The 17,508-nt window shown below is 40.7% G+C and overlaps 1 protein-coding gene across 2 annotated transcripts; it reads left to right on the top strand.

Annotated features, from left to right (window-relative positions):
• The first annotated feature begins 299 nt into the window (after positions 1-299).
• Positions 300-17,251, top strand: emp2 (epithelial membrane protein 2). 2 transcript variants are annotated; one of them, XM_029508218.1, is made up of 5 exons: positions 300-516; positions 14,513-14,830; positions 14,901-15,009; positions 15,097-15,237; positions 15,845-17,251. In XM_029508218.1, exons 2-5 carry the CDS (start codon positions 14,753-14,755, stop codon positions 16,012-16,014), a joined length of 498 nt encoding a protein of 165 aa, XP_029364078.1. In that variant the 5' UTR covers positions 300-516; positions 14,513-14,752; the 3' UTR covers positions 16,015-17,251. The 2 variants fall into 2 exon arrangements, with proteins under 2 accessions (XP_029364078.1, XP_029364077.1); XM_029508217.1 differs by lacking the exon at positions 300-516 and adding an exon at positions 4,905-5,040.
• The last annotated feature ends 257 nt before the right edge of the window (positions 17,252-17,508 follow it).

The raw sequence follows: 17,508 nt of genomic DNA, 5'->3' as shown, positions 1-17,508 counted from the left end.
GTAGGGTTTTTTTTTTAATTATTATTTTTCTTCGGGCTGCTCAATCTGCCTCCTGCAGCAGTGGACACAAACTCACACACATAAACACACATACATGTTGTGAGAAACAGGAACAGGGGAGGTGGGGGGTACTTCCTGTCTGGCTGTAGATCTGTGAATGTGTGTGTGTGTGTGTGTGTGTGTGTGTGTATGTGTGCGAGTCTTTGTGTTTCTGGCACACATCCAGGTAGTAAAAGTGCAGAGGAAGGAGAGGCACTAGGTTTTAGTTTGAATGGTCATACAGGAGGCACTACTGTGGATGAAAGCAACTGTAGCAGCCTGGTTGCAGTTTCTATGATAATCAATAATAATAAAAATAATTACATTTGGGAAATCTTGAGCAATTTCATGTCAAAGAAAAGAAAAGCATCTCAACAGTAGGCATTGTACACTTTGATATGACATTTCCCTGCTTTTCTTAAAACCAGTCAGATGTCATACACAGGACCTCACTTCAGGAGGACACTTGACAGAAAGGTAAGGTCATTTTGTTAGAAATAGATTTTGAAAGAATGACATACGATAGAAGACACTTTTTTGACTACTATAAACTATACGCTATATACTCAGTATTTGAAACAAGCAACAAGCAGGTGACAACATAGTAAATTTGGTTAATGCTTTACAAACTTCAGAGGAATAAAAGATTCCTGGGAGAAAAATATTATTTATTGGACAACTCGTAGATTCACTTTTCATTCCCAATTTTGAGAATTTAGGAAATATATCCATATATCCTTAAGTTTTTTTTAAAGGCTGTAATTCTTTTTTTTTTTTTAATCTAGATGTTCTAGATGTTTTTTTATTTTTTGTTTTTTGGGCCCTAACTAGCTAAAACATTAAATTTGATCCTGTTGTATTTATTCTCTCAAACATTATAAACAACATCACAGTGAGGAGCATTTTGCAACATGAGCTAATTTCTCTGGTTGTGCTTACATATTTAAGTTGAACTTTGAGTAGAATCATGAGAGTTTGGAGATCTCCTCCGCTGATATTGGCTGCACACATATTTGCAGCAGCTGGACATTTTCCACTTTCATTATGCAATATCCTTTATTTTTGGCTCAAATACAAGGAGACCATGACCCAGATATTTTATTTCACAATCTGGGCTAGGTCAATGTTGCTTCTGCAACAGAGATTGTCTTTTTTACTATAAAACATAAGATGCTTTTTGTTACCAAAATAAACATATTTAGTTTTTCTATTTTTTCCAAATATAGCCGTAGACGGACATTCTGTTTTGGCAAGTGAAAAAACATGTATTTCTGCCTCAGGTGAGATAGTACACTGTCCTACAAAGGTTTAACGTGCACAGCTCATTGTTTCCTCCAATATTCCCATGACAGTAGCAGGTAACTGATATGTGTTGAAAGTCATGTAAAGTGTAGCGTGTGTGTGTGTGTGTGTCTGGGTCTGTGTGTTTGTTTTGTGAACACCTGACACCTGGCAGAGAGGTTAAACCTGTTCCCACCCCTTATGTATATATATATATATATATATATATATATATATATATATATATATATATATATATGTGTGTGTGTGTGTGTGTATGTGTGGATCTGGATGTGAGCAGTGGAAGAGGAAAGTTGCCTGAGGTGCTGGGGATGATGGCGTTTCTGTTGCTTAAACAGGAACCAGCTGTGGGCCTGTGTGTTTGTGTGTGTGTGTGTGTGTGTGTGTGTGTGTGTGTGTGTGCTGCAAATTGCCTGAATGTGCAAATGTGAGCAAATACTCTGAGAGCTAGTGTTCTAATGAGAACTTATGAACCTGCTAACACCTTGCATCCTGAGCGAAGTGTCCTGAAACATCATATCGTGAAGTCATGATAACCCTTCTGCCTTCTGGGGTGCACATGGGACGTGCACTTCCTGTATCTGTCCCCTCTGTCCCCTGCATCCAGTAGAGAATGAGTCTACTGGTTATAATAATGTACAGCCAACCAGCCAGTAAGACTGGCAAGCTTGTGTTGTGCCTGCAGGGAAAATGCAGAGAATTATGTGCTGCAAAAGCCTGAAAAAGGAAGTCTTCGTTACATGATGCCAGTTGTAGTTAACCATCTCCATATGACCCCTCAGATGAATCCTGTGCTGCCCAGAGGGAAAGTAGTCAGGTATAAAACTAGCAACATTTGGATGCTTGATAATTGCAGATTTTTCAGTTATTCATTATTAGCAAATGGCAGGCCTGCATGGGGAAGTTGCTGAATAAGCCCTAGAGCTGATATTAGAGGTGGGTGTGGCGTAGGTGTGGCGTATAAACATTGGCTTTTTACACCCTCACTGGTGGATTAATATAAACAGTTACACAGTAACGCTGGAAGAGTAAAAACTCCAGCAATTACTCAGCTAAAACAAATGCCTTTTATACCGGCCGTACAGGAATAATGATTAGCTTGTCTTCATACTCGAAAGTGCGAGCCGCAGAATGACCTCATAATCCCACCGAACCATTCATCATTCATTGCTGCCTGAGCCTTGATTTGAGAGTCTGACCCTTATTTTTGTATGTGACCTTTATTTATGCTTTATGCAGATCCTCGGGAAGGCTCATTTTGAATTAAAGGCCGAGTTTGACATTTTGAGAAATATACAGCCTTGCTGAAAGTTGGATGACAAAACTAATATCACGCTCACATCAGTCTTTTAAATACGAAGTTGCAGCCAGCATCTGCTTGGCTTAGTTAAGCATTAAAATCATACAAAGGGGTAAACGGTCGGCTTGGCTCTTTCCAAAGATGACATTGCAACACCCTCAAGGCCAACTCATTATCCCTGGTTTGTTTAACAAAAACCGACAAATAAAATTAAATTCATGGGAAGATTAATTGTGGCATCAATCTTGATATAAGGTGTATCAGTCTCCTCCGCTAATTCCTAACAAATAGCATATACGCTTTTTTTCCTATAATTACTCAGTCTCAAATTCACTCAGATTTTTTCTACTTGTGCAGAAGAGTGACTTCAGAAACCACCATAAACAAATGTAAAGCAACAGCTGGCGGTGCTTGGCAGAAAGAAGACTGAGGGACAGATCGACGGGGTAGAGGAGGGGCAACAACTTTCTGCATCCAGTATTTTGATTGTTGATTGCTCAACCTTTTCATCAAGACTCTGTGGTTGAGGTGTGCAGTAAAACCACGCGGCATCCAGAAAATGTCTTCATGCAGCCCCTCCTATTCAGGGAGGCACAGCAGCTGTGAAAAAGGAGCGTTCCCAGGGGAATAAGAATAGGACAGAGTCAGGGGTTACACAAACACAGGAAAGTGACTACTCCAAAACTTTGACCTGAGATGTGATAGAATACGATGTGTAAAATAACACTGCAGTGAAGGAAATAATGGGAGAAGATCTTAAAGTGACAATTCAGAAGGGAAGGATCAGAATGCAGTGCAACCTGCTCAATTTCATTTCTCCATGTCCTTTTTCAAATATTCTCCCTTATTCTTCTCCTTTCTCCATTTTCAGCATTTGTTCCACCCTGGATGCCTTACGCTTCCTTCGTTTTCATCCTATTTTATCTTTTTAATTTCCTCTCTGTCTCCCACTCCGTCTGATCCCGGTCGTTTGTCTCTCTTCCATGTGAGGGAACGGACTTTCAAACCTTCCCTATTGGACTCCAATAATGGCTTTTTTTATAGACACGTCTTGAACCAATCTTCTCATGTGTCAATTCTACACACAGACACACACACACCCAAATGTTTGTACTTCTATTTTTGTAGTGACCCTTGCTGACACAGGCAAATGCATTTCCAAGATCAGGACTATTCAATGTTGTTGAGGGGGCCACATTTCTTAAAAGCAACCCAACTGCCGATATTTCCCCGGACTATTCTCATTTGATTTGATGACTTTGATGACTTGAAATTTGATGACTCATCTCACTGCAATTTCCCAGTCTGGGATAAATAAAGTATCTATCTATCTATCTATCTATCTATCTATCTATCTATCTATCTATCTATCTATCTATCTATCTATCTATCTATCTATCTATCTATCTATCTATCTATCTATCTATCTATCTATCTATCTATCTATCTATCTATCTATTTTCTGTACTTGTCTTATCCCCATAATGGTACTTTGTGTTATTTTGTTGGAGAAAACAACAAAATAACTCTTTATTTCCTCATACGTGCTCAATTAACATTTTTGACTAACAAGCAGCATCGTTTTGAACAGATCCTCATAAGAAATGTATTTTCTTATGATGGAAATGTAAAACAAATGTAATACACAACAATGTACAACGAGGCTTTACCATGCCTGTGTCAATTTCAGGGTCAATTTGATACCACTGTCATGAAAATCAGCTGATTCAAGCTTACTTTTCCATCACTAATACATTACTTATTATTTAGTAAGCTGTGTGTGTGGGCTCCAGGCTGCTACAAAATGTTGTTTTAAGGGTTTCTAAAGATAACATTTTCCTCCCTTTCAGCTATTTGTAGTCGGGGGGATAAATTTGGACATGACCAGAAAGAGAGAGTAGGGTGTTTCTCTCCTCCAAAAATTTCTCTGTGGTCAGAAGGATTTATTCTTCAGTATTTCACACTTTTTTTTCTCTCTTTTTCTTTAAGCACTAAATTTGGCTTATTGGTGAAAACTGATTTGTGTGTCCGTGAATGAGGAGGTGGCGGGCAGGGACCCAAACCCAAACTTGTTTTTAGGTCCTTGAAGTTGCGCATAAAGGTAGTGTAGACATTAAGTTTGCCATCACAACTTTGTACACACATGCAGACACATAAACACGCATATTATAATAAGAGGTCCCAAACCACACCCAGCCCCGCCCCTCGAGCCCTCCCACGCGCGCTCCCTCCGAGAACGCGCACCTTTAACACATTATTTTGGCGCTGTTTGGAGGAGCTGCTGCTGCTGCTCTGTCTGCAACTACACGCTGCTTTATCCAACACTTTCCCCCATCCACTCGGACCTGCGGCATTTTCCACCTGGAGCCCCACTCGGCTTCCGTATCGCTCCAACCTCGGTGAGTAAACTGTGTAAAGTGAGTATGTTTTAGTTTGCATGCTCCTTTGAATGCTGCGCCGAATCCCCTCTGTTGGATTCACGTCCTACTCAAGTGCAACGTAATTGCGAAACGGCTCTTTAAATAGAACAGCAACACTTTCCCACTGACCAGCTTTGGGAAAATATTCCTAAAAAAAAAAAAAAAAAAATCCAGTTTTAATTCAAGGTGTGTCAGGATATATACGTAAATATGTGTTAAAGAGATACAAATATTTTTATTATTATTTTAAATCTCTCTGACCCGCTCATATTTATTGTATTTCATTGTGTCTTATATGAGAGGAGCCGCTGAGGAGCTGTGGTGTTCTCTCCTGTGGGTATTTTTACACAGATCATAATTCCGCTCCTGGCTTCAACTTTCAGAGTCTGGAAATGAAAGGGGCGTTGTCAGTCACCAGTGTGTGTGAGAGAGAGAGTTAAATTTATTTGTCTGTCTGAAAGTCTGTGGGGAAGATAATTGGCTTTTTTTTTTTTTTTTTGTAAACACAGGAAATGTGTGTTTGTGTGTGGACTATAAGTTTATCTGCCTCTTTTTGTAGTTAAGCCTGTCCATCATATATTCCCATGGCATCCCTCTGGCTTATGCTTTTCTAGTAGCTGTGATCTCATCAGCTTATACATTATCTAAAAATTAGTTTATATCATTGCTGCTGCTGCTGCTTTTCTGTCTTTGGGAGTAAAGTCACTGTAGCACTATCTGAGTGAGAGAATGGCACTACAACATTGAACAAACTCCAGCTGTCATAGGATTAAAGCCAACAAAGTCCCAAAGTCCCCGCAAGTTACAGTCTTTGCAATGTTGACTGTTTCATTAAAGTTTTGATGGGGCAGTTGCTGATAATTACAGTCTCCTTTCTTATGGGGCGCCCCCCTGTGGTTGAAAACACTAAGAAGTTGTCCCGGGTATTCACACTGGACTGCAGAGGTTGAGACAATGTATAAATTGTCTTATGATTACATGGAATCTGAGGGAGAATGAGGTCTGTGGAACGCCACAGAAGAATTAAATGTCAGATGAAATGGGAGTGTCACGTTACCATTCCGCAGCATAATTTGTGACATGACTTCTAAATTGTTGGACTGAATGCTTGGAAAAAGGCAGATGGATGAAAAAGATTTTCAAACGAAGATGACGAAAATGAATTTCCTAATGGACGTTGCAACCTTCTTAAGGAGACTCGTGCCGAATATTATAATGTTCCTTCAACACTGCCGTCCCTTAAGTTCAGTTCATGACAGTGGAGTGGATATCCAGGAGAAACTTTATGTAAACCAGTAATTTAAAACATTCTATAAACACCAAGTGTTAAAGGCCAAATAAACATTTGAGCTCATTAAAAAATTGTTATTAAGTACAACTGGAAGGTTTTCACACTCATTTCCATGCAAATGCAGTATTTGCCACGACAGGAAGTAGTCTCTGGGGTGCCATCCTCAGCAATATTTGGACGGTGCTTCACGTTTTGTGTTTCGTCTCCTTCTTCTTAGTGTTTTGATGTGATGTGACAGAAGGCATGTGAATGCCAGTGCTAATTTGAAGGTATGTTCAGTCGTACCACATGAGACGGGAGGAACGAGGTGTGTGATACTTGATAGGAGGAGGATTAGTCATGGGATTAGCTGGAGGTTTTAAAAAGTACTGACGGATGAAAATGATCAGGGAGCAAGTGTGAAGCAGTTTAGGGCAGCACAAACAAAAGGAAGTGAATGGGTGTATGCTAAACAGATGAGGATGGAGGCTACTGCAGCGTTCCTTCACCCTTTTTATAAGTCGCTCTCTGACTTTTCTTTGCCCGCAGGGAGCCATTACTAATTTCTGTCACATTAGGAATGTGTGAAAATGCGCGCACACACAGACAGACACCTAAAACAATTTAGTTCCCAAGCAGGAAGACGTATGCTGTTTTCTCTCTCTCCCTGTACATTAGCCATTTTCTTATCCCTTATCCCTGAAGGAGGGATGTTGATCGCACACTCTCAAACTAACGCACACGCTCATCAAATACCTTTGCAACCATGTAGACATCATTATTCAGAACAATGTCTGCAGTGTGGACCTTCCATTTTCTCCCATTAGTTAACAAAATTATCTTAATTATTTTATTTTTCTGTTCAGCACAGCGGTGTTTTGATTAGCGCTTTTGCCTCACAATAAGAAGGTCACGGGTTCAGTTCCAGGCCTGGGGCCTTTATGTGTGGAGTTTGCATGTTCTCTCTGCGCCTGTCTGGATTTCCTCTGGATCCTCCAGTTTCTTCCCACCGTCCAAAGACATCATGTTTGGGTTAACTGGTGACTCTAAATTGTCCGTAGCTCTGAGTGTGAGTGGTTGTTGGTCTCTGTGTGTCTCTGTGTGTTGGCCCTGTGATGGCCTGTTGGCCTGTCCAGGGTGACCCTGCCCTCACAAAGTGTGAGCTGGTATTGGCTCCAGCACCTGACCTGGAAACAGATAAGTGGTTGAAGATAAATTAATTTTATTTTTCAGTCTCACAGAAGCCAGGAATTTCTAACTAAACATGAAAGATGCAGCTTGATTCAGAGATTTTAAAGTGACGCTAGTAGGCTTGTGCTGTCAGCAATAAAACATTTGTCCTAATTAAACTATTAAGCCTGTCTGTAACAAAAGTGATATTGTCAATTTGGGATGTGAATGCATCGTTTGTTAGGATCCACAGTTAAGCTTCAATTGTTTATCACTTTTCTTCGATGTGTGTATCTTATCACAGCCCCGTGTTGAGTGTCCTAAGCTGCTGCAGTTACTGAAAGAAAAGCCTTTTTTGGAGGGTTTAACCTCTTGCCATTCATTGCTTCTTAAATATCAGCAACTTAGTGTGCAAACTGAATCTTGATAACTTCAAAAAGGTCAAATTAAGTTAAAAAGACAGATGAGCAGAGTACAACCGAGTCTAATATTTCACACTGAAGAGACAGAAAAGACGGGAATCCGGTCCTCAAGCTGTCAAGGCAGGTTTAAAACTGCTGTTGTGAAATGCATCCCAGCATGAGACGGGCTAACCTCACAGACACTGACACAGCTGTTCCTATGCAATTTGCTGTTTGTGTCCCCCTAATTCAGTCATTGTGTGTGAAGGTGTCTATGAAATCCAGCAGCCCTGTCAGCTGTTGTGATGAGAGAAATGTGGCCTGTCCCTCAGTAAAACCTTCTAACTGAACTGTAAATTTTTTTCACTTTTTTTTTCCACTCATAGCAACAATGTGCAAATAGTTGTCCTCTCCTTGTCTCACAGGCATTGCAAACTTGTGTGTGAGAATGGGTAGCCAATGCCCGTCCATTAAAAAACTCCTGTAAATTTACAGTATAAAGCTGTCTCATTATCTGGTTATATTTATATTTCTGTATTTATGCCGTGACCCCTTCCGTGACTGCTCCTGCATGCTGAAGCCAAAGTGTGTGTATATCTGCTGAAGGTTTTTATGGGCTCTCCCTAAACAAAGCTTTGTTTGGTCACCATGGCTTCACTCCAGGGAAAATCTGCCTTTAGTATTTTCTCTAAAAATAAATCGGAGCTTGGCTATTGTCGTTGTGTATGCGCACATTAGCAAACACAGCTTACCATAAATAAAGGTCAGTTAGATACAGTAAGGCCAAAAAAAAAAGCAAAAAACTAGCTGGGCTAGCTTTTTCAGCAGCACCTCACCAGCATCATGAGTGAATGGTATATGTTCAGTTTAGATAAGTGTCAACCTTTACACACAGAAAAACCTGAGGGACAGATTTGTCAGTCCAAACTATAAGCTTTTATTTTCTGCCCTATAGAGCAGTTTCTCATTAACGTCATTTCTATCCATACAATGATATGCAGCAAAATGCAGCACTGAATACTGAGAATCCGTCTACAGTGAATCCCAGCGAGATTTCTGATTGAAGGCTGTGATGAGAGGATGTTTTACACTAAACTCAACTCAGCAACCTCATGGGCCCAGAGGGCTCCACTGGAAGCCTTCTTGCCTGATCTCCTCCTCCTCCATCAGTTTTTCCATGGCTGAAGACAAAAAGAGAGAGAGGCAGACAGAGATAGAGAAAAAGAGAGAGTGGGACGGTGAGAGAGATGGGGGAGTGAGATTTGGAGGCCTAGTTAAGTCTGCGGCTTTGTCGTTTTATGAAAAGAGTAAAAAAAAAAAAAAACAAGGCCGTTAAAAGTCAGCATTTTCCACCAGGCAAGAGAATCAGTCAGCACACACACACACACACACATACACTTGCACTCTTGCACAGAGTCCCCCAGCCTCCTATTATAAGGCTGAGTGGAGAGGAGGAATGGCAGCATTTGTGCCTGGTTGTCAGTGTATGGTGTCTGAGTGAGTGTGTCTGTCAGGCGAAATGGCTGTACAGAAGGACTGACAGAAAGACTTGCTGTTTTTGCTCTTTCGTAGTGCCAGGGTCCAACTTCGAAGGGAAACTGCTACATCACGTAACAGGGAAAACAGGATATACTACACAAACAGTCACAGGGCTTGCGCCGTCCTGCTAGATAACAATATTTTGATATTCATTGTTGTATGAAGTCAGTTTCGTTATATTAAACCCACCTATAAACCCTCTTTGGGTCGCTCTAAAACATTAGCTTTGCAGTGAAAATGATACATTGAGCAAGCTGGCGCTTTTACAATGTCAGCATTTTACCTTGTTGCTCTTTTCCCACTACCCTAATAAATGTCTTTTTTTTTTTTTTTTTTTGCCTGGACATCAATGCAGCATTTTGACTAAGTTGGTCTGTAAGATTTTATCCTCCTGTTTTGCTGATGGCAACACCACAGCTGAGGGCAATACCCCTTACTATGTGTATACGTGAGTCATGACAGGTAAGGCATGAAGATCTGTGAGGTATGAATGTTACGCATTCCAGACAAGCGAGGCTAATGTACACAGCATGCTTGTGGATGAGGTGAGTATCAGTGTTCTCACACTTTGCTATCAACTGAGTAAAACCTTTGCAAGGCAACACTACTCCAAGGATGACTGGGGAATATGAAGCTCTGCATTTACATTTGTGTGTGGGCTAATGATTGGAGTGAAGTTTGCAAAAGACAGAGATGTTAATGGGAAATGGCAAGATTTTCAATAGATTACTGTTTGAACATCAATAAAATTTAAAGTAAGACACAAAGCTAACTTTGCAGAAATGCTCGTCTCTTCAGTGGGACATGATAAATAATGATAATAGAAATAGTATATAAATGAACTTAAGTGAAGCTTTTGTATAATTCCAGTTTAAATCTTGTCTTTTACTTCTGTAAATCACCACACATACAAATCGTGTTGTATACTTATCATTTACAGAAACATCTAAACACTAAGCTGTTGTCTGTATTGTTTGAATAACCTTTAATCCTCTCAGGTCTCATTTTATGTGAGTTGCTTGACAAGCTATATATTAGGGGTTTTGCATGCTTTGTATGTACATGTGTGTATCAGCGTGCCTGTGTGCGTATGAATGAGTTTACACTAATGTTTTTGCCCCCCCCTCCCACAACCCCACCATACCACTTTTTACTGAGGTGGGAGGCAGTTGCACTGGAATTAGATCCAGCTGTGTTTGTGTGTACATTTCTAGCAGGCTAATGGATGTAGTGAAATAACTTGATGTATGTCTTTCATACTGTCAATGCTTCATTTTGTCTCTCCCTCGCTCTCATTCCCCCGCTATCATTCTTCGACGTGGTCAAACCTAAAGTCAGATTGGCCACCTCAGAGACACACTGATTATGCTTCCATTTAAATTAATTTCTGGTATCTCTGGGCACTCTATAAAAAAGCATTGGCTGGCCGTACTGTTTTTTCGTGATGCCATAATGCAGAATTTGTAGAAAACCCAGCAGTGAGTTTTGCATGGTACTTTAGAGGGCGGCTGTAGGACTTCAATGTCATGTATAAACATACAAACCTTATGGTATGTTGTCTTTATAGGGTGGTACTGCTGCACACAATTTACATGTGAGCAGTTTCAGATCCATATGACGCATTCAAGTTTTTTATTTTTTTTGAGGTTCAGATACAGGCTTAGCAAGAACATGATAGATATCAGGTTAGGCTTCAAAAACTGTTTCTGTTCATGTTCCTGCTCAGAGCCTAAAACCTGTGTCTTAGTGTATAGGTTAAAATGATGCTTCCTCAGGTCAGCTTTACTGTTTACTCCCAGTTTCCCCCTTCCCCCAACTCAGACAGGGAGGGTCTATCCTCTTGCACAGCCCACAGCCACACGCTCACACACAAACCTGTGGCGTGCTTCCTGTCGGCGGAGAGAAGCTGTTTTTGCTGTGACTCCATTTTGGCAGAGAGGGCTAATTCCTCTGGTGTCTGGCTATGTGTGTGTGTGTGTGTGTGTGTGTGTGTGTGCGCGTGCACGGTGCTTACACTCACATGTGCTCCTAAACATGTTTCTGACTGATTAATTTCAAAAGCAGTGGAGATATTTTAGGTAGTTCCAAGATTTCTAATTTTCTGTGTATGTGCTCATGTGTCATTTTATATGCATCATCGCCTCAGGATAGTTCAATATGTGCAGTGTAGGCAGTCGGGCAGACGGCAAGCGGTATCAGAGATGAAGTCTAAGCTGACATTAAGTTGTAAACCAGCCTATTAAATGTAGCTGTAAAAGAGTTTGGTTTGAAAAAAAAAACAACATTCAGAATTGTGTCTTGTGTGATTATTTGTAGCTGTGTGATTGTTAGCTATAATGATGCAGACGAAGCATTTTTCTGCACATTTGCTATTTTTAAAGAGATTTTCCTTTTGAGATGATTCATTGGAGTCCATGTGAACAAAAGCAACAAAAGTAGAAGAAGGGGACATGTTGTTATGACTGACAGACATGTTAGTCTTGTGCCTTTTAATTGCCCCTCTGGGATAAATACAATGATGTGAATTGAATTGAATGGAATCCCTACAAAAACAGAGAGGTTGTTCAGAAGCAGAAATGTTAGATGAGCAAAATCCAGGTTGGATGACCATCTCTGAAGTGGAGACTTGTGTATTGTTATGAGTGTCAACAGTGTTTTCTGAGGCTATGCACCTCTGGGCATTTAGTTCATGTTTAGTTTGCTTTCCTGCCTAGAACTACGGTGTGTCATAATGCTACAAATGTCCAGGTGACTGTGCAAAAAACAAAGGGATAAGCTGGTGTTGACCCACACGTGCCTTAAATGTCTCTCCTTGAACACCAAGCTGTGAAAACATGACAGAATATAAACAGTAGAAAAAATGTATCTGTGATGAAGGTCAAGAATGGATGATGCCTACCCCAACCCAAAGGCTGAACACATGTATGGTTGTGAATGCATATATTTCCCAGGGCTGCGTCATCTTTCGTGACTCAACGCAATGGCAGTTGTGATATTCTGGTTCTGCTATGCTGTTGTATCCTGGGTCATTTGAATTTGAACAGAGCACATTTTAACTGTTAACCTGCTGTTACCATCAACAAGCCCTAGTAAGAATTAAGGCTTTGAGTCACCACAGTACCGCATACTGAAACTGTACACATACTCACACACTCGTGGTTCAGCAAACTTGCAGACAGAACTTTGTCTCAGTAGCATTTTTGGTAGTTTGGAGGAAGACTTTGGAGGCTTCAAAAATGTCTTTGTTTTATTAAGCCTGTATTTTTGACGGTTGTTTGGAATATTTTTGTTTTTGGAAAATGATTCCCAATGTAACAGTTCCGCCATGCACACACACACGCACATTTCAAGCTACTCAGTACAACGGAGGTCATAGATATATGTTGTGCCTTGGATTATGTATAGCGTTGCCTCTTATTAATCTCAGTCTGGAAGGGGTGTTATCTACTGTGGATTGGAGATGTCCGGCTAGGGCGGCCCGGCGAGATCTTTCATCCTGGCCTCCCAAGCAAGACGGTCCTCGGATGAAGCGGCTGTTGAACTGACTCGTCCCTCTGGAGCAGCAATGTTGTCTCTTGTGTGGCTGGTTTGATAATCCACTCAACGTCTGAATTAATTTCTTTTTACGGGGCTACAAAACCCAAACAGCAAAAGCAAAAAAAAAAAAAAAAAACCCAAAAAAACAGAAGAGAAATGAAAGGTGGGTGGGACTGGCTCAGGCCAAGCGGCCGTGGTCGCCAGTCAACTTGGGATGCTGAGCCTGAGTGCGGTGCAGCCAAACTTGTCCCGACCGCCAGCGGTCTCTACTATGAGTCGAGACTTTTGTATTTGTTTAGCTCTCCTCCCTCGACTTCTTCTTAACTTCTGCCCTGATAAATTTTATCATCTATTTATTGAAGAGCCGAACCATGGGTGTGGTCTGATTGTCGGCACAAAATCGACCCAATTGCCCTTCTCTCTCTGGCTTCTCAGCGTTAGGGGACGGTCTTGGATTTTGATTATGCCTTTCATTCATCCAAGTTTTAAATTACATCGTACACAGAGAAATGTGTGACTTTGAGTACAGTTTTCTCCATACACCATGGTCGATTCACTGGGCGCGGGATACATCATCTTCTGCAAAGCACAATCAAATGGTTATCACGTGCTCACATCATCACAGAACACACAATACAACTGAACAAAGAAAAGAACATTTCTGTGTATGTTTTAATTGGTTAGGAAGAATCAGAATTACATGACTATGGGCAGCGTATGAAGTACCTTTCTCTTTTCTCAGACATTTATGAGTGGACCCAAATACGTAGGATTGATGTAGTGGCAACATGCCATCGTTTCCGATGACTCATCATCAGGTGGTGCTGTGGCTGGGTGTTTGGAGTAGTTCGTTATTCGGTGCAAATCCTATCTCTGCTGAATCGGCCTGTGGAAAAACGGTTCGAACAGCTACGAAATCCTCTCTTTGCAGAGAAGTGTCTTTGCAGTCTCTTACTTCCTGAGAGTATCCTATTTTCTATATTGTCAATCCGTGTGTCCTTATGAGTATGGATACATTCCAGGGCAGCAATTTGCGTTCGCTGTCTGATAAGGTTATCAGGTCAGCCTGAGTGGAGGGTCAAAGAAGGGGTACCTCTCTGCGGGTGAGGCAGGTTCATGCTGATTTGTGGCGTTGACTGCAATTTATAATCTTGGGAAAGCGGGGTCTCTAGATGCCCGGTTCGAATAAGGGTCCAGGATAGCACTTAACAGAGACCTGAGAAATCTCAGATGGAGGCAATAGTCTCTTTGAAGTTTGAGGGATGTGGGGGACTGGAATCTCCACATCCCCCCTTTTCTTCGGACCTCACAACAATACATCTATGAATATGTACCTAATAAAATGCAAAAACTTGGATTATTATAAATATCCTTTCTTCAGTTACGGTTATTAGTACATATTTTTACAAATTTGCAGGTCCCCAACATTTGTGGGACCACTGCAGTAATTCTAATTCTGCTAATTCTCAATTGGATGACCTTACATGTGTTTGTGTGTATTATTAAAGCGTTATGTTTATGTGTCCTTCAACAGACTTCTTTAAAGTGAGACTTTGATCCACCTGTGACCATCGGCACCCAAACCTACCTGTCTGCCAACCAGCATAAACACACAGAAACTGTCACTGAGTGGGACCACCACCCACCAGAAGCTACAACACACATTCCACACAATCAGCCGGTGAGAGACACATAAATCTGCTGAAGAAGCCTGCAAGACATTTAACGAACGGGCTCCAAGTAGGTGACAAGTTAACCGGACAGAAAGGCAGCCATGTTAATCATCTTGGCGTTCATCATCCTCTTCCATCTAGCTTCAGTCATCCTGCTCTTTGTTGCGACCATTCACAACGTGAGTATAGGGAACCAACGAATGACCAGCTGCATGGCCGCACTGGGTATCATATTTTTTTTTATTGCAGGCGTGGTGGATAGTGTCACCACCAGGACGTGATGTGATCTACACTGACCTGTGGTACTCCTGTAACGCCACATGCATCCCTGTGGAGAACAGCCATACCGCTGATGCAGGTAGGACAGCGCACAACTCCATGAAGCCTTTGCGTGTATAAAGTGTGTGTTCCTGCACATAAAACCAAGTTCTTCCTTTCTCCTCAGCCTACCTGCAGGTGGTCCAGGCCACGATGATCATGGCTTCCATTTTATGTTGTGTCAGCTTCTTTGTCTTCATCCTTCAGCTCTTTAGAATCAAACAAGGAGAGAGATTCATTTTCACTGCTATTATCCAGCTAATGGCCTGTGAGTAAGCCACATGCACAAACGTTTTATATCTTGATTTAACTGATGTGTACTTCATTCAAAGGTTTGCCTGCTTGCACATTCTTTGCCATCATCTCTAATCCTAGGTTAAATCTGATCCTTGCTGGTTCTCTTCATGATGAAAAGATGGCTTAAGCATTAACTCTTTGATTTTAAGTGAAATTCAATTAACTTACAAAGAGACAGGAATGCACTGTTTATTTTACTGTATATTGTGTTCTAGAGCAGGAAAGCAGGTGCTGCTTAACATTAAATAAACAAACAGCTAACAGCTAAACAGCTATCAGCCAACACCCTCCAACTAACAACCAGTTTCAGTGTAGTATACATGATTAGATTTAACTAACACCTTTTCACCTTCCTTTTGCCCTCAAATCAATGTGATTTTCTTACTATGCTGACTGAAGCTGTATTTTTAAAAGGGAAATATGAGAGCCATGTTGAACTTGTCAGCAGATACTCTAAAAGACAGCAAATAGTTGTTTTTCTCATAATGTCAAAGGAGCTGTCAGACTTTGAATAATGCTCACTCATCACCCACTGAGGGTAATTTATCTCCTTTTTCTCCTCTCTTCTTCTTCCCCAGCTCTATGTGTGATGGTCGGGGTGTCCATCTACACCGCTCAGAAAAACAGCTTTCATGTGCAAAGTCTTCAGGAAGGCACTTATGGCTCTTCTTATGTCCTGGCCTGGATCAGCTTCCCCATGACTCTTATCAGTGGCCTCATGTACCTGGTGCTCAGAAAGCGCAAATAGATGCGACCAACTTGAGGCAAAGGCTCGCAAACATTCAAATGTACAAATAGAAACACCTGGACAAAAATACATAAAGAAACACACCTTTCCTCAACAAACATCCCTGCACACTCAGTCTTTCTAACAAGTAGATTTCATTACACCATTAGAGAGAAATAAATATCCCATAGTTGAATTTAAATTTAACACTTTTTACTACTCTACACACTAAAAAATCCAAAGAATCAGACCCCCTTCTCCTCACTGATGGTACATCATTCTCACCAAATGTGTCATGATTACATATTTGCTCTAAACAAGTGCCTGAAAAACATGGATGAAAACATCCATTGCCTATGTTTTTCTGTTTTCATGCCTGATAGACACTAAAATATGTTTCTTTGAAAATGTAAGGCTATGAATTACCATTCAATTCACAATGCTTGGTTTGAAAAGTCTGAATTGACTGTCACATACATAGAACTTAAGAGGTTCATTCACACAGAGAGGAGATCAAATCTGGTCTGTGAAAACGTGCTCACTCAGTTATCACCAGTGGAGACTTCGATGGTCTAGCTGAGACCGTATTTGGTGAGAACATGCTCTTGACTGTCCTCTTCCCTCTTCTCTCCTCAGCCAGTACACAGAACATGAGCTTTGTTCTACATGGATTTGTCTCGTTTTATACTGGTTCACCATTCATCGGAACTAGCTTAAGATATCTGATTACAAAGGATACAAGTTGCTGAAGAAAAAGTTGTGGGCTTGCCTCACTGGCATACCATCTCTGGATTCTCCAAAAGGTCTATCTTTTTTTGTGTGAAACTAGGCAACAGAATTTATTTTGTACATATTTGCTGTGTATGTATAGTTAAGATAATTGCCAAAAGCCTATCTCTAAGACTGAACCACGATGGGGTCCTGTCATTTTAAACCTGGTTGCAGAATTTTTGACTCTACTGTACACAGGAGGAAAAACAGACTCTCGTGTTAACCGTAGTATGTAGGAAGTATAGTGAAGCAGTAGGAAAGGTATAATATGTAGAATTTTAACCCACTGTTTGTATTCTTTTGTTACTGACTTGTATTGTTTTTCTGTTTTTTGGTGAAAAGGAACCAATGATGTGCTGTGATATTTGGGATTTAAAATGACAAAACTGAAACATGCAAACTTGAAGTAAGAACGAACATTTCTGTATTATTGTGCCTTTTTTGCTCACAGCTTCACTGAGGGGAAAAAAATAAAAGACAAACGCTATTTATTGTTTAGAACCACTGTTTTTAATTTTAACATGCTATTGAGAATTTTCAAATAAGTCAGTCTTCCCTTTCTAGCCAAGCTACTGTTTCTTTGGTCCATTACTTAACAAGTCCAACACCTATATGGGCATATACTTTAATTTAATGAGAATAAATTCATTACTGGGAAACACTTGCCACCAATACCTAGAGTATGACTACAGCATTTATAGAGATAATGTTTAATCCCACATAAACTCTGGACAAACTGGTTTT

The sequence above is a fragment of the Echeneis naucrates genome, chromosome 8, assembly GCF_900963305.1.
Source record: "Echeneis naucrates chromosome 8, fEcheNa1.1, whole genome shotgun sequence".
NCBI lineage: Eukaryota > Metazoa > Chordata > Actinopteri > Carangiformes > Echeneidae > Echeneis > Echeneis naucrates.
This window is presented reverse-complemented; position numbering and strand designations above follow the sequence as displayed.

What these genes read in the sequence shown, in the direction of transcription:
- emp2 (XM_029508218.1), top strand. Translation starts at nt 14,753, where the DNA reads ATGTTAATCATCTTGGCGTTCATCATCCTCTTCCATCTAGCTTCAGTC. An exon ending in TTGTTGCGACCATTCACAAC is followed by an intron (nt 14,831 to 14,900) that starts GTGAGTATAGGG and finishes TTTTTATTGCAG; the next exon opens with GCGTGGTGGATAGTGTCACC. An exon ending in CAGCCATACCGCTGATGCAG is followed by an intron (nt 15,010 to 15,096) that starts GTAGGACAGCGC and finishes CTTTCTCCTCAG; the next exon opens with CCTACCTGCAGGTGGTCCAG.